General features: G+C 42.8%; 1 protein-coding gene across 1 annotated transcript in view; it reads left to right on the top strand.

Moving 5' to 3' along the window:
• LOC145404078 (protein groucho-like) overlaps positions 1–24,570 on the top strand; it is a 52,213-nt gene that overhangs the window by 12,781 nt on the left and 14,862 nt on the right. Inside the window, exons 4-13 of the mRNA XM_080275684.1 lie at positions 754–798; positions 2,686–2,748; positions 3,972–4,046; positions 6,677–6,706; positions 9,102–9,219; positions 10,046–10,144; positions 12,768–12,778; positions 14,115–14,204; positions 20,734–20,784; positions 23,977–24,062. Coding sequence (XP_080131810.1) covers positions 754–798; positions 2,686–2,748; positions 3,972–4,046; positions 6,677–6,706; positions 9,102–9,219; positions 10,046–10,144; positions 12,768–12,778; positions 14,115–14,204; positions 20,734–20,784; positions 23,977–24,062 — 668 coding nt within the window. The remainder of the gene's footprint in view (positions 1–753; positions 799–2,685; positions 2,749–3,971; positions 4,047–6,676; positions 6,707–9,101; positions 9,220–10,045; positions 10,145–12,767; positions 12,779–14,114; positions 14,205–20,733; positions 20,785–23,976; positions 24,063–24,570) is intronic.

Here is a 24,570-nt window from a genome sequence, read left to right as displayed (position 1 = left end):
CACACACACACACACACACACATTCTCCACTAATACCCTCCATTCATACTGATAAATGGAATAGGTTATGTGCGTCTAGGTTATGTACACATCATTACACGCACACACACGGCCTCTGTACATACAATTAATCATGTAAACAGTTATGTATGCATCATTTGTACACACAAGTAATTATGTACAGTCATACAGTACGTACATCATTTCGTGTACACTGAAAAGTATATGCTATTACTCTAGTGGCATTGAAACGTACACACACACACACACACACACACACACACACACACAGACACACACACACACACTCTCTCTCTCTCTCTCTCTCTCTCTCTCTCAAATTCTAATAAGCATTTCTAACTATATTAAAGTATTCAATTGATTTCACTTTAGATTCTACCATTTACAGTAGATATATTTAGTCAAGCACTTATTTATCTACCTGTGTTTATCTATTTCTATCTATCTATCTATCCATCTATCTATCCATGTGTTAAACTGATAATGTATAATTTCTTTACATTCAAACCTTTGCGTTGAACATTCTCAGCTATACATTAATATTATCTACTTGTATCTCTCTGTCATTCAGTCTGTGATAAACTGATATATATTTGTTTTATTTTTCAGTACTGCATTAATTTTATCTATCAGTCAATATCTGTGTTTATCTATCTATCGGTTATCTATATCTGTGTCTGTCTGTCTGTATGTGTGTAATAACCTAACCTTGAATTCTTTTTTTTTTTCCAGTACTACGAGATGTCTTACGGCCTCAACGTGGAGATGCACAAACAGGTAAGTCTCAGCCAATCACAGGCCACCAGGTATGACGTCACACCCTGGAGAACCAATCACAGGGCACCAGGTATGACGTCACACCCTGGAGAACCAATCACAGGGCACCAGGTATGACGTCACACCCTGGAGAACCAATCACAGGCCTCCAAGTATGACGTCACACCCTGGAGAGCCAATCACAGGCCTCCAGGTATGACGTCACACCTTGGAGAGCCAATCAAGCTTAGTAATAGTAGTAATGATGCCAGAAATAATAATAATAATGATAATAGTAATAATAATAATAATAAACAAATCCTTCCAATTTATTCAGAGCCAGCTAGAAAATTTCCCCGTAAAAAATAAATTATAATAAAAACAGCTGGAATAAATCGGCTCTTGACAGTAATGACGGTCCTTTGCGTTGATAATAATGGCGTCAGAATTTATTAAAGGCCTTGTGAGATAATTGGATAAAGACATGATAACTGAGAGAGAGAGATAATGGAGGTGGTTAATTCTCTCTCTCTCTCTCTCTCTCTGTCTCTCTCTTTCTCTATGTATTTGTTTATCTCCTAACTACCCACCCAGACTCACCCAAACCAACCCACATGTAAGCAACATTGTTTAGAATTTGAATTAGCCAAGATTACGCATATTATCACTACTTAACACAAGGGGCGTCACAACAACATAGAATTACGCAAATTATTCAGATCTACCCAAATTAAGTGAGATCATGACCCAGAATAAACCACCAGCCAGCCAGCACTAAGGGTTAAACTGACCCCTGTCGTGAGAGGCTGGGGTATTAAGTCATTAGCGGATTAATGACCCTTAATTAGGCTGGGTCACGTGATGAGGCTGAGGTCACGCCGCCTTATATGGTCAAGGGTGTGTGTGTGTGTCAAAAAGTTAACTGTGTGCAAGAAAGTGCGGTCCCGTGTGTGTGTGTGTGTGTGTGTAATTGAGACAAAAAGTAGCTGTGCGTGCAAGAAAGTGGGGTCCTGTGTGTGTGTGTGTGTGTGTGTGTGTGTGTGTGTGTGTGTGTGTGTGTGTATCAGCGTATGTATGTTACCAGTAAGAAGTAAATGTGCGTGTGTGTTTTGTCTTTCTTGTGTTGGTTAAGGGGTGGACGTTGTGTGTGCATGTATGTGTGTGCGTGTATCAGCGTATGTATGTAACCAGCAAGAAGTATGTGTGCGTGTATGTTTTGACTTTCTCGTGTTGGTTAAAGGGTGAACGCGTGTGTGTGTGTGTGTGTGTCAGCGCATGTATGTTACCATGGATGAGTGTATGTTTTGTCTTTATCGTGTTGGTTAAGAGGACGTGTGTGTGTGTGTGTGTGTGTGTGTGTGTGTGTGTGTGTGTGTGTGTCAGCGCATGTATGTAACCATGTATGCGTGTATGTTTTGTCTTTCTCATGTTGGTTAAGGGGTGGACGTGATAATACCAGGGGTCATTAAGCCGTAATTAGAGGTCATTATCCTGTTACCCTCGTTACGCCAACCTTGTTTAAGATTTCACTGCTGCTTTTTGTCGTTTGTGTCTGTTTGTGTGTGTTTTATTTCTCTCTCTCTTTCTCTCTCTCTCAACTAATTCTTTCGTCCAATTTGCTCACATATTTTTCTTCCACTTCCTTCCCAATTTTCTTTCTCAACTCCTTTCATTTTAACTTGGCCTAAAATTTCATCCTCTATGCTCAGTGGCAGAATAAGACAATACTACGGCTCTACATCCTTCCATAGCACTTCTTCGTGACTAGCATCCTATTCTAGTGCTAATCCATTGTTACAACTCGGCATACAAGATGGAGAGACGGCAATTTTAGGCCAAGTTAGAGTGAGAGGAGTATAGTCCCCGTTTTCTTCGTGTACTAATGCCCACTTCTCGTTTTCTTTGCAGACGGAGATCGCGAAAAGACTGAACGCGATATTGGCGCAGATCATGCCGTTCCTATCACAGGAGGTGAGAGAGAGAGAGGGGGGGGGAATGTGCTGTTAGAATATGTGTGTGTAAAAAGCGAGAGAGAGACTGATAAAAACAATGTGTGTGAGAGAGAGGGAGGGGGAACTGTGCTGTTAAAATGTGTGTGTGTGTGTGTGTGTGTGTGTGTGTGTGTGTGTAAAAAGCGAGAAAGAGAGACTGATGTTAAAAATAATGTATGTGTGAGAGAGAGGGAGGGGGGAACTATGCTGTTAAAATATGTGTGTGTGTGTAAAAAGCGAGAGAGAGAGAATAATTGATTGAAGGAAATGATAAGCATGTTTGAATTGAGTGTGTGTGTGTTAGAGTGTGTCATATTTTCCTTTTGTCAGGTAGATGGCGTTGTGTGTGTGTGTGTGTGTATGTGTGTGTGTGTAAAAACATATAAATTGTATATACTTTGTCTGTGTGTGTATATTCAGCGATATTATTGTGTGTACTTTTGCGATAACGTACACGCCATCGATAAGACGTACATGCATTGATAAACGCACACGGGGATAATGTGAGTGTCAGTGAGTGTTTTGATAACGATAAGACTGATTGTGTGTAGATAGTGGTGATGATAGTGGTGGTGGTGTGGTGGTGATGATAGTGGGGGTGGTGGTTGTGATTGTGGTGATGGTGGGGGTGGTGGTTGTGGTAGTGTTAGTTTTATGATGCCAGTGGTGATTGTGATGGTAGTGGTGATTGTGGTAGTAGTAGTAGTTATTATGGTGCTGATAGTGAAGGTGGTGGTGATTGTGATGATGATATACACATACATATAAGTGATTGTTTGTGTAATGTTGTGTTGTGGCGTGTGTATGTATGTATAGGAATTTATGTGTATGTACGTTGTGTATGTATGTTTATGTATGTTTATGTGTTTATGTATGTATGTATATGAATTTATGTGTATGTACGTTGTGCATGTATGTTTACTTATGTATGTATATGAATTTATGTATGTATGTACGTTGTGTATGTATTTATGTATGTATGTATATATTTATGTATGTATGTACGTTGTGTATGTATTTATGTATGTATGTATGTACGTTGTGTATGTATGTTTATGTATGTATGTATGTACGTTGTGTATGTTTATGTATGTATGTATGTATGTTTGTGTATATGTATGTATGTACGTTGTGTATATTTATGTATGTATGTACGTTGTGTATGTATATGTGTACGTATTTTAATCTGCTCCCCCCCCCCAGCACCAGCAGCAGGTAGCAGCGGCGATAGAGCGGGCCAAGCAGGTCACCATGACGGAACTTAACTCCATCATTGGGGTGAGCATTTAACACCATTTATAACACTAACACCACAACGCCTTATTTAACACCTTATTAACACCAGTACGCCTTATTTAACACCGTATAACACCAGAAGGCCTTATTTAACACCATTTATAACACCTTTAACACCACAACGCCTTATTTAACACCTTATTAACACCAGTACGCCTTATTTAACACCGTATAACACCAGAAGGCCTTATTTAACACCATTTATAACACATTTAACACCAGAAGGCCTTATTTACACCAGTACGCCGTATTTAACACCATATTAACACCATAACGCCTTTTTAAACACCATGACGGAACTTAACTCCATCATTGGGGTGAGCATTTAACACCATTTGTAACACTTAGCACCACAACGCCTTATTTAACACCTTATTAACACCATGACGCCTTATTTAACACCGTAAGGCCTTATTTACACCAGTACGCCATATTTAACACCATATTAACACCATAACGCCTTTTTAAACACCATGATGGAACTCAACTCCATCATTGGGGTGATCATTGAACACCATATGTAACACCATTTTAGCATCATTTTTAACGTTGTATTTGACATAACACCATTTTAATATCAGTCTTAACACCGACAATGTACAACTTATTTTAACACCATTATAACACCACAATACTATATGAAACGGCTTAGCATCATAACACCATAACGTAACTCAGTATAGGGGTGAGAAATTTAACACTGTAACACCATACCTAACACCATAATTTAAGTATATATATATATATATATATATATATTTTCCTGTGCATATTTTACTTCTTTATATAGTATGCAACTCTCTCTATATATGTATGTGTTTATATATATTTTCTTGTATATATATATATGTGTGTGACTTATAAATACTTCCAGCTAGCCTTTTCATATTCATCTTTACCCATATATATTTAATTTTTGGTGGAAGGGAAATTTTGAGTGAGAGAGAGAGGTTAGAGCTAGATTTATTCTCTTTAATTCTTCGGTCGACGCTAAACGCAAGCTCTCCCAAGATGAATTCTGTGTCGCTCAAGACGGTAGAGAAAGTAAGGAATTCAAAGCTCTATTCCCGTGTCAAAGAATTCAAAGCTCTAACTTCTAACGTGCATCAAAGAATTTAAAGTTCTAACCCATCAAAGAATTCAAAGCTCCAACCTGTCAGAGAATTCAAAGCTCTAACTTCTAACGTGTCAAAGAATTCAAAGTTCTAACTTGTCAAAGAATTCAAAGCTAACCTGTCAAAGAATTCAAAGTTCTAACTTGTCCAGGAATTCAAAGCTCTAACCCGCCAAAGAATTCAAAGCTCTAACCCATCAGAGAATTCAAAGCTCTAACCTGTCAAAGAATTCAGAGCTCTTACCTCTAACGTGTGTCAGCGAATTCAAAGCTCTAACCTCTCCAAGAATTCAAAGCTCTAACTCGTCAAAGAATTCATAATACATACATACATACGTTCATATAAACATACATACATCATACCTACGTACACAGCTACATCCATCCATCATACGTACACACTTACATACAGGACATTTACATACATACATACAGTTTCCCTCATGTACACTCCTTCATTCCTTCATGTATTAATTTTTTATCATATCGTATTCTGAGTGGCCTTGGAGATGCGTAACACCTCTTCCTAATCGATTTATTCTTTATTCTGTATGTTATATTTTACTGATGCGGTGTCCTTAAAAGATATAAATGAACGTACGGGAGAATGTGTAATAAATAATAATGAATAAATAAATGTGTAAATAAATAGCTAAGGAAGAGGTGTTAGGAAGCTCCCTCTGCCACTTGGGTACCCTTAAAACACCCACTTATATTTATTGATTAGGACAGGTAATGTGTAATGTGGAAAATAAATCAATTAGGAAAGGGTGGTGCGAGCCTTCTGTGCCACGTGAGAGAGAGTCCTTACCTTCCTCAACACCCACTTATATTTATTAATGAGGTCAGGTACATTTACTATTATTTATTACCTGATAACTGAGACAGGTGTGTGGAGGCCTGTGTTACCTGAATACCGTGGTGGCCAGGGGTAGACTACACCTACACACGTACACTCACCCACATACACCTACACACGTACACATACACCTACACCAACCCACGTACGCTTACACCTACACACGTACACATTCACCTACGTACACACCTACACACGTACACATTCACCTACGTACACACCTACACGTACACATTCACCTACGTACACACCTACACGTACACATTCACCTACGTACACACCTACACGTACACATTCACCTACGTACACACCTACACATTTACCCACGTACACCTATACATGTACACATTCACCCACATACACAACATAAATTCAGTTTTACAAAAACATCACCTATACACACTCACACCACCTTCAGACCACCCACACCCACCTACATACCACCTGCACCCATGTACACACAAACTACATCCACCTACACACCACCTACACCCATGTACACAAACTACATCCACGTAGTTTGTGTGTACACCACCTACTCCCATGTACACACAAACTACATCCACGTACACACCACCTACACCCACGTACACAGCAGGTACAGCTTCGTGTCTACATCGTGTTTCTCTTGTCTTGCAGCACCAGAGAAACGACATTCCCAGACTCTTGGTTAGTATCCCACGTTGTACATGGGTGAAGTGGTAGGTGGGGGACGGGAAGCCTCAGTGTACGTGGGAGATAGGTGGGGGAAGGATGGGTTAGGTTGGGATAAGTGGATGAAGGTTGTTGGAGATGGGGAAGTATATAGAATGCTGGAATGTACGTGGGTGCAGTGGTAGGTGGGGACGGGAAGGCTGTATGTAAGTGGGAGATAGGTGGTGGAAGGATGGGTTAGGTTGGGATAGGTGGGTGAAGATTGTTGTAGATGGGGACATACAGAGAAAGCTGGAGTGTACGTGGGTTGTGTACATGGGTGCAGTGGCAGGTCGGAGCCAGGGAGGCTGTATGTAAGTGGGAGATAGGTGGTGGAAAGATGTATTAGATGGGGAAGGTATGTGGAAGTGCAGTGTACATGGTGAAGAGCTGTTTCCCCACGTTGTACATGGGTGCAGTGGTAGGTGGGGGATGGGGAGCCTCTGTGTACGTGGGAGATAGGTGGTGGAAGAATGGGTTAGATAGTTCAGTGGTTGGAATTTACATGGGAGGTGTAAGGTGGGTGGAATTGGAATATACGTGGGTGCAGTGGTAGGTGAGGAACGAAGAGGCTGGGTGTATGTGAGGGATAAGTGATGGATAGATGGGTTAGGTGGGTGAAGGATTGTAAAAGGCTGGATTATACATGGGTGGATGTTACTCTCCCACGTTGTACATGGGTGCAGAGGTAGGTGAGGGCCGGGGAAGCTGTGTGTACGTGGGAGGTAGGTGGGGGGAGGATATATATAAAGATGGAGCATAAGTGGGTGAATATTAGGACCCCCACGGTGTACATGGAGGTGACGTGGTTCTGTGTACGTGGGAGATGGGGTTAAAGTTTACGTGGGAGATGTTAGGTGGGTGGAATGGGAATATACGTGGACGGGGAGGCTCTGTACGGGGGGGTAGGTGGTGGGAATAGGCACGTCAGGGAGTGTACGTGGGTGGTGGTTAGCGCCTCCACGTAGTACATGGGTTAAGTGGTAGGTGGGGAGAGAGAGAGGTTAAGCCAGAGGTAGGTAAAAGACGAGAAAAGAATAATAATAATAATGGAGGCTGCCAGAGATCGAGCACGCTGTTGCCGTATGAGTGTCAATGTTTATTTTGTGTATTTTTCCTTATATCTTTTTATAGTCACAGTAGGGTGTAGGTGTGTAAAGTGTTGTATGATTTGCTGTAGGTTGTGTACTTGTGTAGGTGTGTGTGTTTGTGTAGGTGTGTGTGTATTTGTGTAGGTGTGTGTGTGTTTGTGTAGGTGTATGTATTTGTAGGGTGTGTGCGTATTTGTGTAGGTGTGTGTGTAGTTGTGTGTATTTGTAGGTGTGTGTGTGTAGTTGTGTAGGGTGTATGGGTATTTGTGTAGGTGTGTGTGTATTTGTGTAGGTGTGTGTGTAGGTGTGTAGGTGTAGAGGCACATGGCGTTTGACACGTATTACAGAAAGGAAAAAAAAAGAATATTTTTTTTTCGGTATTTTTTAATTTTTGAAAATTTAAATGGGGAGAGAGAGAGAGAGAGAGAGAGAAGTGGATGAGAGGAAAGTAGATAGATATATAAGTAGATAGACTGGTTAAACGATTGATGGATAGATTGAAAGAGAGAGAGATTGACACTAACTAAAAATTGACAGCTACCACAATTCACTACCACAACTACCACTGTGACACTAGTAGAGTCATTGTAACTACCACAACTACCACCATCGACAGCTACCACGATTCACTACCACAACTACCACTGACACACTAGTAGAGTCATTGTAACTACCACAACTACCAGTATCGTTGTCCCCGGCGTGGGTAGATAGTTAATTATAATCTACCACAACTACCACAATTCACCGTAATATTAGTACCAACCACAACTACCACAATCGTAGATGGATTTGTTTCGTCAACTTCCACAATAACCATCCACCACAATTAGACGACACTACCACAACTACTACCATTCACCTACCACAGCTACTATTATTACTTACCATAGCTATCATCATCACCCACCACAACTACCACCATGACCACCGTACCACTCCAACCTACCATTATCTACTACCACCCCCAGCAACAACTACCACCACCACAACTACCACCACAACCCCCTTACAACCATCACAGTCACCACCACCCTCACCACTACCACCCCCCCCACTACCACCACCACCACCCTCACCACTACCCCCCCACTACCACCACCACCATCACAATCACCATCACCGTCCCCCTCACCACCACCACAGTCACCACAACTATCACAGTCACCACCACCACTTCCCCCCCTACCACCACCACCACCACTTCACCCCCTCCCCTCCAGCACTACTCTACCTCCCCCCCCCTCCGTTGCCCCGTTGTGAGTGCCGTTTCCCCCCAGCAACAGATGCAGGCCCAGCAAGCCGCCCTCCCTCACGCCGGACACGCCCCCCCCATCCCCCTCGGACCCCACCCAGCCCTCCCAGGCCTACCCTCGCTGCCACCATCGTCCGCCGCAAGTAAGTACCGCCCTAACACCTTTTCCGTAGCGATTTGGTCATATTTTCACCTTTGGGGCAGTGAAATGGCGGGGGGATAGGGCGACATGGAGGCGATCTGTTTGTGGCCGCCTCTTACGGGATTGAGACGTCTGGCAATAGATAGATAGATGGATAGGATTCTTGTGTTATTTTCATATCTAAGTGGTTTGGATTTAACACCTCTTCCTTAGCGATTTATTCTAACCATACTACCAAATCCAACGCCACCTACGTAATCCCTGCCTTCTATCCCCCCCCCCTCCCGCGCGTAATCCGTCCCAGCTCTATTTAACCCAATCTGATCCATCCCAACCCAATCCTAACCTAATCCAAGCCAATCTAAGCTAATCCCTTCCTTCTCCGCCTCCCCACAGTCTAATCCGTCCACCCAACCCAACCCAGCCAGACCAAACCCAATCAAACCCAGCCTGATCCAGTCCAACGTAACCCAGCCCAGCGCAGTCAAACCCAACCCAACCCAAACAAACCAAATCCAGCCTAATCCAACCCAATCCATCCCAACCCAGTGCAACCCAACCCAACCCACCCTAATCCAACCCATCCCAACCTAACCCAACTCAACCAAACCGAGCCTAATGCAACCCAACCCAGTCTAATCCAAGCCAACCAACCCAATCCATCCCAACCCAATGCAACCCAACCCAACCCACCCTAATCCAACCCATCCCAACTCAACCAAACCGAGCCTAATCCAACCCACCCTAATCCAACCCAACCCAGTCTAATCCAAGCCAAGCCAACCCACGCTAATCCGTGCTAATCCGCTCTCTCTCTCTCTCCCCAGGCCTGCTGTCCGGCTTCACGGGGTCGCTGGTGGCCCCCGCATCACACCCGCTGTCGCTGCTGTCCTCCAAACACCTCCTACACCGCGATGACAACAGCCGTGAGTAGAGAGAGAGCAATGTGTGTGTGTGTGTGTGTGTGTGTGTGTGTGTGTGTGTGTGAGAGAGAGAGAGAGAGAGGAGGGAAAAAAGTGAGTGAGTGTGAGTAGGAGAGAAAAGGGAAAGAAAAGAGAGAGGAAGGGAACTATTCGTCTGAGGGAGAGTAGTGTGTGTGTCTCGAAAACAGGCTCCCCATCTAATGTCCAGAATCGAATATTCTCTCTCTCTTTCTCCCTCTCTCCCCCCATTTCCTTTCTTTCCTCCCCCCCTCACTGGCTCACTCGCTTACTCTCTCACTCTCTCACAAACAGCTCCTGCTCTCTCTCATAACACCTCTTTTTTTTCTCAGACGCTCGCCCAATATTGACACGTCCTCTGAGGCCTGTGTGTGTGTGTGTGTGTGTGTGTGTGTGTGTGAGAGAGAGAGAGAGAGAGAGCGGGAGATAGGAAGGAGGGAGGTTAGGTGAAATTAGATTATTTTATGTTGAGGTAGGTACAAAAATCTTATCACCTCATCCTTTCTCTCCATATCCGTCCTTAGGTGTACTTAGATTAGAGAAGATATTTACCTAACATCATCTCACCTTTCCCCTAAAACTAATTACCTCACTTTTACCTGCTCAGTCTCCATTGTTTGATTAGATTACATTAAGTCAGATTAGATTACATTTAGATTACATTAGATTTAGATTAGATTACATTAAGTTAGATTACATTAGATTTAGATTAGGTTACATTAAGTTAGATTAGATTACATTAAATTTCATTAAGTTACAATGAGTTAGATTTAGGTTACATTAAGTTAGATTGGATTACATTAAGTTACATTAAATTACATTAAGTTAGATTGGATTACATTAAGTTAGATTAGATTACATTAAGTGAGATTAGAATACATTGTTAGATTACACTGAGTTAGATTAAATTGAGTTAGATTACATTAATTAGGTCAGATAAGGTAACAAACACTCATTATCACACCTGCCCTATCCCCTCCCACAGGTGTGCTGGGGTCCCGTCACCCCGGCTCCACCCCCTCGCCGCGACACTCCTCCTCTCACCCCGGGCACGACACCCCCGAGGAGGACGTGCCCCCCAGAGCCCCCTCCTCCTCGTCAGCAGGCGGGGGCAGCAGACCCCCCTACGACCGCTCCCCCTTCCCACCTGGTCAGTACGGATTTATTGATTTATTTGTTTATTTTTTGCGCTTTCTGATTGTACCTAATATAATAATAATAATAATAATAATAATAATAATGTCTTAGTCCAAATAAATCCTTCCAAAATAATAATTATAACGATATTGTTGAGAGAGAGAGAGAGATTTTGAAATGACCCCTAGTTGTAATTGGCCATTGACTTCTAATGGTGAAGATTCTCTCTCTCTCTCTCTCTCTCTCTCTCTCTCTCTCTCTCTCTCTCTCTCTCTCTCTCTCGCCTCTTACCCTCCTTTCCACCTCTCCACACTCTCACTCTCGTCCTCCTTCACTTCATCTTGACAAACTTGAGGGGTGGAGAGAGAGAGGGGGGGGGGAGGAAGGAAGGGTCGAAGGAAAGAAGGAAGAACTGGGACGAAACGGGAGAGACGGAAGACGAAGGAAGGAGAGAGAGAGAGAGAGGAACAATGGCTGCTCCTTAACAACCACTTATTTTCTTCAGTGCTCTTGTTAAGTGGACACTGCGACCCCCCACCACTCTCTCTCTCTCTCTCTCTCTCTCTCTGTCTCACACACACACACACACACACACACACACACACACACACACACACACACACACACACACACACACACAAGCCTCCTCTTATCTGTCACTTCATCCTGAGTACATAACATCAACACTCCCTCTCTCCCTCCTCCCCCCCTCTCTCTCAAGTCCTCTCCTCTCTTCAGTCCTCCTCCTCCTTCCCCCCCTCCAGTCCTCCCCCTCCTCTCTTATCCACTCATCTCTCTCTCTCTCTCTCTCTCTCTCTCTCTCTCTCCTCTCAGCCTCACTTCATCCCTCCTATCTGTTCATCTCTTTCTCCCTCCCACCCTTTCATCTCTTTCTTCCTCCCTCCTCCGTTTCATCTCTTTCTATCCTTCCCTCTCTTTCCTTTTCTTCCTGCCTCCCTGTCTTATTCAGTAATTTCTCCCTCCCTTCTCTCCATCATATTCCCTCTATTCCTCGCTTCCCTCTTTCCTTCCTTCCTTCCTCTTACCCTCCTTCCTAACTCCCTCCCTCCCTCCTGCCTTCCTTATCCACTCATGTTTCCACCCCTCCTTCCCCACTCCGCCACCCCCTCTCATACCCACTCGTTTCTCCCTCCCCCTTCCTCCTTCCCTCCCCCCTTGAGTCTCTTCCCATTCTCTCTCTCTCTCTCTCTCTCTCTCTCTCTCTCTCTCTCATTATTAAGACTAACAAAACAACTACTAATAATAATTGTAATAATAATAATAATAATAATAGTCCCACGTGGCCAGGCAAAGTAGGTTGTTATTGTAATCATAAACATTGCCACGTGTCTTTGTTTACATTAGTGATAATACTGTAAACACTGACACGTGGTCCAGTTTTGAATTCCATCATTACTAACGGTTTTTCTCTCCCTTTCATGTGGCTTCCCTCCGCGTCCCCTCCACACAGCAGAAAGACATGTAAGTATTTGACCCCTAGTCTGTGTGTATGTGTGTGTGTGTGTGTGTGTGTGTGTGTATGTGTGTGTGTGTGTGTGTGTGTATGTGTGTGTGTGTGTTCCTTCCCTCCGTCTTTCCTTCCATCCTCCCTTCCTTCCTTTTCTCGTTCCCTCCCTGTCGTTCCTTCCTTCTGTATCCATCCATTTTCCTTCTTCCATTCTTTCCATCCTTCTTCCTTCCCTCCTCTCCTTCCTTCCCTCCTCTCCTTCCTTCCCTCCTCTCCTTCCTTCCCTCCTCTCCTTCCTTCCTCCTTCGTTTCCTTAGATAATGGTTGTCACTTGCAGGCTGAGAGAGAGAGAGAGAGAGAGAGTTAACCCCTCCCTTTCATTTTTCACTCATTCACTCATTTCATCAGTTATTCATCTCATGCTAATTATTGCCTTGACATTATCTTCATTTCATTATTTATTTCCTTTATTTGTCTTATATTTTTTATTCTCAGACGCCATAATCCTGCCTGGGGTGGCCACAAATTAAGCGCCTCCATGTCACCCTGTTCTCTTCGTCATTTGGCTGCCATTTCTCCAACCCCTCCTCCCTCCCTCTCGTATACTTCTTTGCCCTGTCTATCTCCTCCTCCTCCTCCTCCTCCTCCTCCTCCTCCTCCTCCTCCTCCATCCGGCTGCCTTTTCTTAGTCACACACCCTCTTATATCCACCCCATCTCTCCATCTCATCCTGTCTCCACCTCACTTTTCACCCTCCTAGTCTACGCCACCTCTCTCCTAGTCAATCTCTTCACCTCACTCCTACACTCTCCTAGTCAATCTCTTCACCTCACTCCTACACTCTCCTAGTCAATCTCTTCACCTCACTCCTACACTCTCCTAGTCAATCTCTTCACCTCACTCCTACACTCTCCTAGTCAATCTCTTCACCTCACTCCTACACTCTCCTAGTCAATCTCTTCACCTCACTCCTACACTCTCCTAGTCAATCTCTTCACCTCACTCCTACACTCTACTAGTCAGTCTCTTCACCTCACTCCTACACTCTCCTAGTCAGTCTCTTCACCTCCTACACTCTCCTAGTCAATCTCTTCACCTCACTCCTACACTCTCCTAGTCAATCTCTTCACCTCCTACACTCTCCTAGTCAGTCTCTTCACCTACACTCTCCTAGTCAATCTCTTCACCTCACTCCTACACTCTCCTAGTCAGTCTCTTCACCTCACTCCTACACTCTCCTAGTCAATCTCTTCACCTCCTACACTCTCCTAGTCAGTCTCTTCACCTCCTACACTCTCCTAGTCAGTCTATTCTCCCCTCTCCTAGTCAGTCTCTCATTCTTGCCTCCAGCGCAGCAGTATCTCCCCCGGGGCGGGTGACAAATACCGCAGTCGCTCCCCAGAACCCGACACCAAGAAGATCAAGCGAGAGGACCCGCATGTGAGTTACCCCTTCAAGCATTTTCTCCACTTCTCGTTTTCTGTGTCTTCTCTCTTTCTTGCTTGTTTTCCGTGTGTGTTCTTGTTTTTCCTGCTTGTTTTTCTGCCATTCTTTGCTTGGTTTCTGGCTTATTTTTCTTTTTCGTCTTTATATTTATCGAGCGACAGGACCCACGTGTTGAGTCACCCCTTCAAGCATTTGCCCCAGTTCTCGTTTTCTGTGTCTTCTCTCTTTCTTGCTTGTTTTCCCTTAACGTTACTTGCTTGTTTGGTCGTCTTCTTGCTTGTTTTTCTGCCATTCTTTGCTTGGGTTCTGGTATACGTGTTTTGTCAAGTGAGTTACCCTTTAAAGCTTTTCTCTAATTTTCAGTCTTTTCTCTATAATTTTCTATAATTCTGTATAATCCTCAATAATTTGCGTTTTCTGTGGGTCGCTTCTTTTTGTCTTGCTTTTTTTTTGGGGGGGGAGGGCAGTTTTCTCCCACATTTCTTGCTCATTTTATTTATTTGTTTATTTACTTGCTTACTCAGCGTCCCCCTTTGCTTGTTTACTCTTTATTCTCTCCGACAAAGTACGTTTTCACCCGTTTCTGTTAATTTGTTTGTCTGTCACCAGGATTACTCAAAAACTAAAAGAGAGATGTGGACCAAATTTAGTGGGTCGATAGCCCGTGTCTCAGGGAACAATCGATCAACTTTGGGTGCCAGTCCGGATCGTATGACAGATTCCGGATCCGGAAAACACTAACCCATTATGAAGAGTGGTTTGGAAATTACGGTGCTCTTGTCGGAGAGATGGGCTCCACTGAGTGCCCCACCATTGTTTTTGTTTTTCTGACTTGCGTAACTACAGGAAATTGGATTGTCTTAGCTGTCTTTTCTTTATAAATTTGTCTTTCTCACCTGTTACCTGGCTTCTTATTTTTTGTTATTTACGGTACCTGCTTCCTCTCTCTCTCTCTCTCTCTCTCTCTCTCTCTCTCTCTCTTTCTCTCGTTTTTCTTGCTTTCTTGTCATTGTCTTATTTCTCTTTAGCTCCCTCGGGCTTAGCTTTATCTCTTAGCTTTTAGATTTAACTTTAACTTTCTTCTGGGTACCCTTTCTATGATAGCGTCTGTGTTATATTTTTTCTATGTTAGCTTCTCTGTCTTTAGCTTTGTGTGTTAGCTTTCCTACCTGTCTCTTAGCTTTCCTACCTGTCTCTTAGCTTTCCTGCCTGTCTTTAGTTTTCCTGCCTTTTTTTTTTAGCTTTCCTACCTGTTTCTTAGCTTTCCTGCCTGTCTCTTAGTTTTCCTGCTTCTCTTTGCTTTCCTTCCTGTTACTAGCTTTCCTGCCTGTCTCTTAGTTTTCCTGCCTGTCTCTTAGCTTTCCTGCCTGTCTCTTAGTTTTCCTGCCTGTCTCTTAGCTTTCCTGCCTGTCTTTTAGCTTTCCTGTCTGTCTCTTAACTTCTGTCTGGTGTAGCCTCGTGTTTAGCTTTCCATCACGCCATTATTTAGCTTCTTCCTCTTTGTAGCTGTCTTTTAGCTTTCGTTTAGTATGTCTGTTGAAGGAATAATCTTATATATACATAGCTTCGTATACTTAGCTGGGTATGTAGGAGTTAGCTTTGTGTATGATTGTATTTATGTATGTACCTGTATGTCTGGATAGGTGGGTATGTAGGAATTAGCTGTGTACGTATGTGTGTAGTCTTTTAAGATCTTGGCGCCAATGTGCACTAGAAATTGTATGAATCCGTATGCGTGTATATTTTGTGTGTGTATGCATGTATAATTTTATGCATAGGCCCAAATATGCTCTAGAATTATATGAATCTGTGTGTATATTCTGAACTGTGTATGTATGTATGTGTAATTTTATACTATGTGGATGTATGTATGTGTAACTTTATACATGTAGGTTTATATGTATATATATTTCCTTGGGGAGTTATGAATAAGCGCATGTATCAATGTGTAGCAGTGTATATACCTTATGTATAAATCACTTGTGAATATTTTAGAGCCGTGTTAGGAAGAGTTACGTGAATAATGAATGATTGCATGAATGTATACCTGATTTCTGTATAAGTGAATGTATGGGCATGTATGAAGGACGTGTATGGATCATGTATTAGCAGATTCACCCCGTATTATGTATGAGATGAAGAATGGTTATACATAGTGAATAGGCTGGGTTATTTAGTTGTACAGTAAGTGAAATGAGTGGGTAATTGAAATGGGTTAGGGTGATGATGATGATGGTGTTGGTGATGTTGATGATGGCGGTGGTAGTGGTGATGATGGTGATTGTGGTAGTGGTGGTGGTGATAATGATAATGATGATGGTGGTGGTGGTGATGATGATGATGAATGGATCTGCCTTGATGTATGTTGAGAGAGAGAATCCTGTATTTGTATTCGTTTTTCGTCTGTGCCCTACGATCATTAATTTTAGTAGATGTGGCAGCTGTGTAAGTAGATATAAATAGCTTAAGTAATTCTAAGTAGTCACTGTCTCCGTAACCCCTTCAGTACGATGATATATTGGTATTTAAATCTTGTTACCGTATTATTATTATTATTTATTTCTTATTTTTATTTTTTTATTACTATTCTTCTATTCTTATTCATTATTATTATTATTATTATTATTATTATTATTATTATTATTTTCATTTGAGTATTTGTTTAATTATACTCTTATTATAACTGCTAGTATATGTAGTGATATTGTTACCTATTTACTACTATTATTAATGCTAGTAATATAATGATTGTTATGGCTATTACTATTACTACTATTGCATATGTCGCTATTATTGCTATTATTATTATTATTATTATTATTATAGCTAGCATTTCCTTTAGTTATAATATTATGACTAGTATTTCATTTGCTAGTTATTATTATTATTATTATGTGCTAGCATTTTTTATCATTAGACTTATTACAGTACTATTGCTGCTATATTTTATGGCTGTTATTACTATTACTATTTTAACTATCACTGGCCTTTCAATCATACTATTATTACTGCTAGTATTTCCTTTGCTAGTTATTATTATTACTGTCTGCTAGCAATTATTTTATTATCAAACTTATTACTATTACTACTGTTTTAGCTGGCATTTCCTTTCAATGATACTATTATTACTAGTATTTCTTTTGCTAGTTATTATTATTATTACTATCTACTAGCAGTTCTTTTATACTATTATTACTATTGCCAGTTGAGTATCATTACTATTGATGCTAGTGGACTATTATTGCTAGTTGTTGCCTCTAATGACTCCTAATTGGCCACTTAGGGACAAACCACAGCTGTTGGAAGACCAGGGGAGTCTCGTGGGCCAAGGAAGCTCCCTAACACCTTTTCCTTAGCGATTTATTTTTGGATATGGCAAGTTGATATCTGTGTGTCATGTATGCAGACTGTGATGGTTTTTGAATAATTTATATGACAGAAGAGGACAGTAAGGAATAATAAGTAAAATGAATTGCTTAGGGAAAGGTGTTAGGGAGCTTCCTCAGCCGACGGGAATCCGTGGCCAGCATTCCCTTGTGTATATCAGGCTCTGTGACATCTCGTTTATCACTAATTTAATATTATTCCTTGACTATGTTGGGTCTGGTTAGTACTTGGATGGGTGACCGCCTGGGAACACCAGATGCTGTTGGCATCCCTACGTGTCAAGTGGGGTTGGTGGAGGATTAGTGCCCCTCCCTGTAAAACAATTAACTTTAAGCCATTGGCCACCCCGTCTGGGATACATGGCGTCTGGCAATGAATGAATGACTATCATATCATGTCGTATGGTATTGTATCGTTGATAAAGACTCCAGTGTGCATGCATGCCTTGGCCGCCTTATGGTGGCCTTCCATGCTGCTTGATCTGTGGCAGCCTCCCTATTCAGTTATGATATTGATTTTACTAAAAAATTACCCTCATGTATGGCTGGAGATTCCCCCAGCCTTTGTCAGGCTTCAGAAAGTGAACAAAAGACACTCATATTTCAGTCATACCAAGACACTTTGACCTGAGCCACACAGCAGTGTGTATAGGTGTAAAGGTTGGCTGTGTAAAAACTCCGTGTGGAAGGCAGTGTGTATTGTGGAAAAATGATATATATATATATATATATATATATATATAAGTGACTCAGTCCTATACTCCCAAATTTGGGTTGCCTTACCCCAGAGGTGTATGGATATCCCCAGTTAGGAATGTGTGCCCTGCTTGGACAGACAGATGGGCTGGAAGCGTAGGCTTCTCTGCCATCACTGTTACAGGTGACTAAATGTGCTCAGGTGTGTGTAACTTTGTTATCCAGTGCTGAACTGTGCGTTAAAGTCACCGCTATAATCAGACAGACAGAGAACGGTGGTAACAGCGTATCACCCTTGTTAACGGTACAGATTGTTCAGGCATGCATGGGTGTGCTCTCCCATACAGGTCCCTCAGGCCGGTATTCTCATTGGGTAAGGAAGCTCCCTAACATCTTTTCCTAAGCTATTTATATTGCGTATTACACCTTACTGTCCATCTTCGTGTTACGTGAGTAATTCTGTTATTGCCATACGCTGCATAAACAACGTACAAAAGGATATTAACCGGCCATATCCAAAAATAAATAGCCAGGGAAGAGGTGTTAGGGAGCTTCTTTTACCCACGAGGAGACAGGCCTGTGTGTTTTGTCCCAGTGGCCATTTTCTGCCAGCATTTTCTTTGCCTGATTCCGTAATCCCTTCTGACTAGCCTTGACATGTACCTTGCTAGCCTTGACATGTACCTTGCTAGCCTTGACATGTACCTTGCTAGCCTTGACATGTACCTTGCTAGCCTTGACATGTACCTTGCTAGCCTTGACATGTACCTTGCTAGCCTTGACATGTACCTTGCTAGCCTTGACATGTACCTTGCTAGCCTTGACATGTACCTTGCTAGCCTTGTCATGTACCTTGCTAGCCTTGACATGTACCTTGCTAGCCTTGACATGTACCTTGCTAGCCTTGTCATGTACCTTGCTAGCCTTGACATGTACCTTGCTAGCCTTGACATGTACCTTGCTAGCCTTGACATGTACCTTGCTAGCCTTGTCATGTACCTTGCTAGCCTTGTCATGTACCTTGCTAGCCTTGACATGTACCTTGCTAGCCTTGTCATGTACGGGGTCTGTCCAGAAAGAAACCGAACTTTTAAAATAGCGCACCAACTAGCTGGCGGAGCGTGATGGTGACAGGGGTGGTGTGTTGCGACGACTTTGGGCGGTAGTCTAACACCAGACGCACCACACCACATCACATAGTCATCGTGGTACACACGCTTGAGTGAACATGTGTTTAGTGCGCTTGGTGAATTTTCTTCTATCATCTGAAATCCGCAACCTTTGTGGGTGGATTTCAATTTGGGGACAGGAGAGCCCACAGGGGGCAAATCTGGAGAGTAGGCCGGCTGGGGGACAAGAGGAATTTCGCGCATCACCAAAAAGTCATCAATAAGAATGATGCGTGAGGAGGTGCAGTGTCATGAGGCAGCATCCAGGTTTTGTTTGTCCACACCTCAGGCCTCTTCCTTCACACTGCCTCCCTCAAATGATTGAGGATGTCCAAGTAAAACTTTTTATTGACTGGCAGACCACGTGGTGCAAACTCTTGATGGATGACGCTTTTCAAATAAAAAAAGACCATCAACATCACACTTTAGCAACGCTGAAATGCTTTTTTTTTGGTGGCAGTGACGATGCTTCAATCCACTGTGACGACTGCCTTGTTGGTTCAGCACCATAGCTGTACACTCAGGATTCATCACCAGTTATGGCATTTTTTGGAAAGTTTTTATCAGCATTCTGCCAATCAAACAGCTTGTGACTGACGGACTCGGTTCTCTTTTTGCTCATCTGTCAGCAGACGCAGCACAAATTTTGTGCCAGCATGATGCATCATCAGTTTTTCAGTTAGTCATGTGACATGACCTTTACAAATGCCTACTTGTTTGGAAACTTCACAGACAGTCAGGCAACGATTTTCACAGATCACAGTACACACTTTCTCAACATGATCATCGTCCCTTTGATATGGAAGGCTGTCCAACTTTGGGATTGTCTTTGGTGGACGCTCTTCTCAACCTGAACCGCTGGAACCTTTTGTGACATTGCGTATGGCATAAACAACCCTCCACATCGACTTGTTTAACATCTAAAAAATATCCATAAAAGTTTATCCCAATTTGAAACAGAACTTTACGCAGACACGTGGCTCTTCAAGATCCTTCGTCATTCAGCTTGCAACAAAGTGCAAGGTGCACTAAACACACTTTCACTGAAGCACATGTACCTCAGTGACTAAGTGACGAGGTGTGGTGCAGTTAGTGGTAGACAAAAGCTCAAAATCACCACTACCCAGTGCTCCCGTCGCGATCACACTAAGCTGGCTAGTTGGTGCGCTGTTTTAAAAGTTTGATTTCTTTTCGGACAGACTTGTTACCCTGCCATCCTTTTCGTGTACTAAGTAAGCATGACGTAGCTGATGTTGTGTTTGTGTGTGACAGGAGAGGGAGGCCGCGAAAGCAGAGCAGGAGGTGGTGGTGGATGATACGCAGGTGGGTTATTGTGGTGGTGGTGGTGTGGTGGATGTAGTGGTTAAGTGGTGGTGGTGGTGGAGGGGTTAGTTGTAGAGGATAACACAGGTGGTTGAAAGTGGCAGTGGTTGTAGTGAGGTAGGTGGTGGTGGTGGATGTAGTGAGGTAGGTGATGGTAGTGGATGCAGTGGGTTAGGTGGTGGTGGTGGATGCAGTGGGTCAGGTGGTGGTAGTGGATGTGGTGGAGTTAGGTGGTGGTGGTGAATGAAGACCTAAGCAGTGGAATACTTTTATTGGTGGTTTGGATGAGTATGAGGTATAAGTGGGTGTAGGTGAGTGTAGTGGTAGTTGGTGAGTGTAGTGATGTACCTTAGAGAGATGCTCATGTACATAGCATGGCTGTTTTGTGGGCTTAGTGGTCAGGAATAGGTCTGCTGGCCATCTAAAACTTATAATTGTGCAAACAAAAAAATCATAGTGAGGGATATGTACCAAATGAAGACCTGGGCCTGTAGTCTTGTAGGGTAAGGAGACTCCCTAACACCTCTTCCTTAGCGATTTATTTTCCAAACTAATGAATATCCCCGGGCTTGCTAGTCTTCTCAATATTGACACAGATTACATGAATAGCGCAATATGGTAATGGAGCAGAGTCAGGAATAAATAAGGAAGAGGTGTTAGTAAGCTTCCTAGATAGCCTGGATAACACAAGAATATAGTAACGGGGCAGAATCAGGAACAAATTGGCAAGGAAGAGGTGTTAGTACAGGGCAGAATCAGGAACAAATTGGTAAGGAAGAGGTGTTAGTACGGGGCAGAATCAGGAACAGATCAGTAAGGAAGAGGGTTTTGAAAATTTGCCAAAAGAATGGTACATGGGCGCAGAAATTCCACCTGTCCTGCCTTCTCTCATTAACCCTCCCGGGCACAAAGACGCAATTCACGTTCTTTGGATATTTCCTGGTAAACACACAGAGACGCAAAGTGAGTCCCAAAGCAGAAAAAAATGTGCCAAATATTAAGGAAAATAAAAATATTGTTGGTTTACTTTCACCTGAGGGAACTGGGCCAATCATACACCTTGAATATGTAGTTGTGGTTGTGTGATATTTCAGGAGTCTTAGGAATGAGTCTCCTTGGTTACTAGTCAAAATTATCTAATGTGACAGCATTTGGCCTTGAACTGAACTGAAAGAGGTTAGGGATCTCGTGACAAAATTTGAGGAGTCGTAGGTATGAGGCAAAAATGAGTCTCCTTGGTTACTAGTCAAATTGAACCTTGTTGTGGTTGCATGGAATTTGAGGAGTTTTGGGTATGAGGCAGGAATGAGTCTCCTTGGTTACTAGTCAAAATTACCCTCCAATCTGACGTCGTTCGGCCATTAGCTGAAACCCACATAACCGTTTTTTTCATTTTAAACTTCAAAAAATGTACCGTACAAGGGACTAACGTACTTGGGTATTTAAGGACGCTGCCTGGACGTCCGTGGCGGTGACTCAAGTTCCCGCCTTCCAAATCTAACAACCTAAACTAACAATCTAAGTGACTTGTGATTCTAACGACCTTGAATTACCACTACACCTAATGTTAGAAGACCCAGTCCCTAACAGACCAGTGCTTCTAACCTAACCTCTCCTCATCAGCCCTAACCTAACAATCTAACTGACCTCCTGTGACTCTAACTACCTAGGATTGCCGCTACACTACACCTAATGTTAGAAGGTCCAGTTCCTAACAAACCCAATTTCTAATAACTCATTTGACTAGGGAATGTGAAGGAGCTGCGCCCGTGTGGGAAGGGAATAGAGGATGAGGTGGAGGGGTTGTGAGTTGGAGGGAGGGCAGCGTGAAGGTGTGTGACATGGAGGTGATTTGTTTGTGGCTACCCCTTTGTGGGATTGAGGCGCCTGGCGATAGATACATAGATAGATAGAAGCTGGTTTAAGGAAGGGAGGGAAGGAAGGAAGGAGGGAAGGAGGGGAAAGAGAAGGTAGGGAAAGTTAGTGAATAGAAAATGAATGATTGAATTGTAGATTTAATTTCTCTCTCCCTCTCTCTCTCCCTCCCTCTCTCTCTCTCTCTCTCTCTCTCTCTCTCTCTCTCTAATGGAATTTAAACAGAGGCCCAATCTTTGGAATTCATTAGCTGGGTCCTTAGAGAGAGAGAGAGAGAGAGCGAGAAAGAGAGAGAGAGAGCTTTCTTCCATTTCTTTCACATTTCTCTCCCTTCCTCCCTATATTTTCTTTCCCTCCCTTCCTTCCTTCCTTCCTTCACCCTTCTTGCTGTCTTTCACTTCCTTCATTCCTTCCCTTTCTCCCTCTCCCTCCCTCCGTGTCCATCTCTCTCTCTCTCTCTCTCTCTCTCTCCATACCTATCTGTCTACCTACCATCCATCCTACCATCCATCCATCTATCTATCTATCTATCTATACGTCAACCTACCATCCATCTATCCATCCACTTAAATCTGTCTCAGTCCATCTATCTATCTATCCATCTATCTATCACACCACGATGTCTACCTACCAGCCATCTATCCTATCTACCCATGTGTACCTACCATCCATCTATCCATCCACCTATATCTATCCATCTATCTATCTATCCATCCACCTATATCTGTCTATCCATCTATCTGTATGAATCTATCTATCCATCTGTCTATCTCAGTCCATCTATCTATCTATCCATCCACCTGTATCTATCTATCCATCTATCTGTATGAATCTATCTATCCATCTGTCTATCTCAGTCCATCTATCTATCTATCCATCCACCTGTATCTATCTATCCATCTATCTGTATGAATCTATCTATCCATCTGTCTATCTCAGTCCATCTATCTATCTATCCATCCACCTGTATCTATCTATCCATCTATCTGTATGAATCTATCTATCCATCTGTCTATCTCAGTCCATCTATCTATCTATCCATCCACCTGTATCTATCTCTCCATCTATCTATGAATCTATCTATCCATCTGTCTATCTCAGTCCATCTATCTATCTATCCATCCACCTGTATCTATCTCTCCATCTATCTATGAATCTATCTATCCATCTGTCTATCTCAGTCCATCTATCTATCTATCCATCCACCTGTATCTATCTATCCATCTGTCTGAATCTATCTATCCATCTGTCTATCTCAGTCCATCTATCTATCTATCTATCCATCTATCTATCTCACCACCACCCCTTCACCCCCAGGACTCGGTCAGCCCCGCCGTCAACGGAACCACCTCACCGAGAGAGAACGGCGTCGCCAAGAAGACCCCCCCACTGGGCTCCGTCAGGTGTGTTCTGTGTTCTGCTCTGGTGTTCTGTTCTCTTGGTTCTGGTCTGTTCTGTTCCTGTGTTCAGTTTTGTTTTTGTGTTCTGTTTTGTTCTGGTGTTCTGTTCTGTTCTCTGTTCTTGTGTTCTGTTCCTGTTCTGTTCTGTTCTATTCTGTTCCTGTTCTGTTGTGTTCTTCTCTTGTGTTCTGTTCTAGTGTTCTGCTCTGTGTTCTGCTCTTGTGTTCTGTTCTGTTCTCTGTTCTGGTGTTCTGTTCTCTTTTGGGGTTAAACTAAATTATAAAGTTCCTATTTTGCTATAACATTGGCATCTACGCATCTTGAATATCATTAACACTAGAATATGGTGCTAGTCACGAAGAAGTGCTGTGAAGTGGATGTAGCGCCGTAGGATTGTGTTCTTCGGCCATTTAGCCACCAATAAGCTGGTTGAAAGGAAATATTGGATAAAAACACAAGAACACTAAGATGCGCTAAAGATATATGTTTGTGTTAGGGAAAGAGAGTTAAA

The sequence above is a fragment of the Coenobita brevimanus genome, chromosome 62, assembly GCF_032717465.1.
Source record: "Coenobita brevimanus isolate Jiangsu-jjx chromosome 62, ASM3271746v2, whole genome shotgun sequence".
Lineage (NCBI taxonomy): Eukaryota > Metazoa > Arthropoda > Malacostraca > Decapoda > Coenobitidae > Coenobita > Coenobita brevimanus.
Note: the sequence above shows the minus strand (reverse complement) of the source record. Positions and strands in the feature narration are given on the sequence as shown.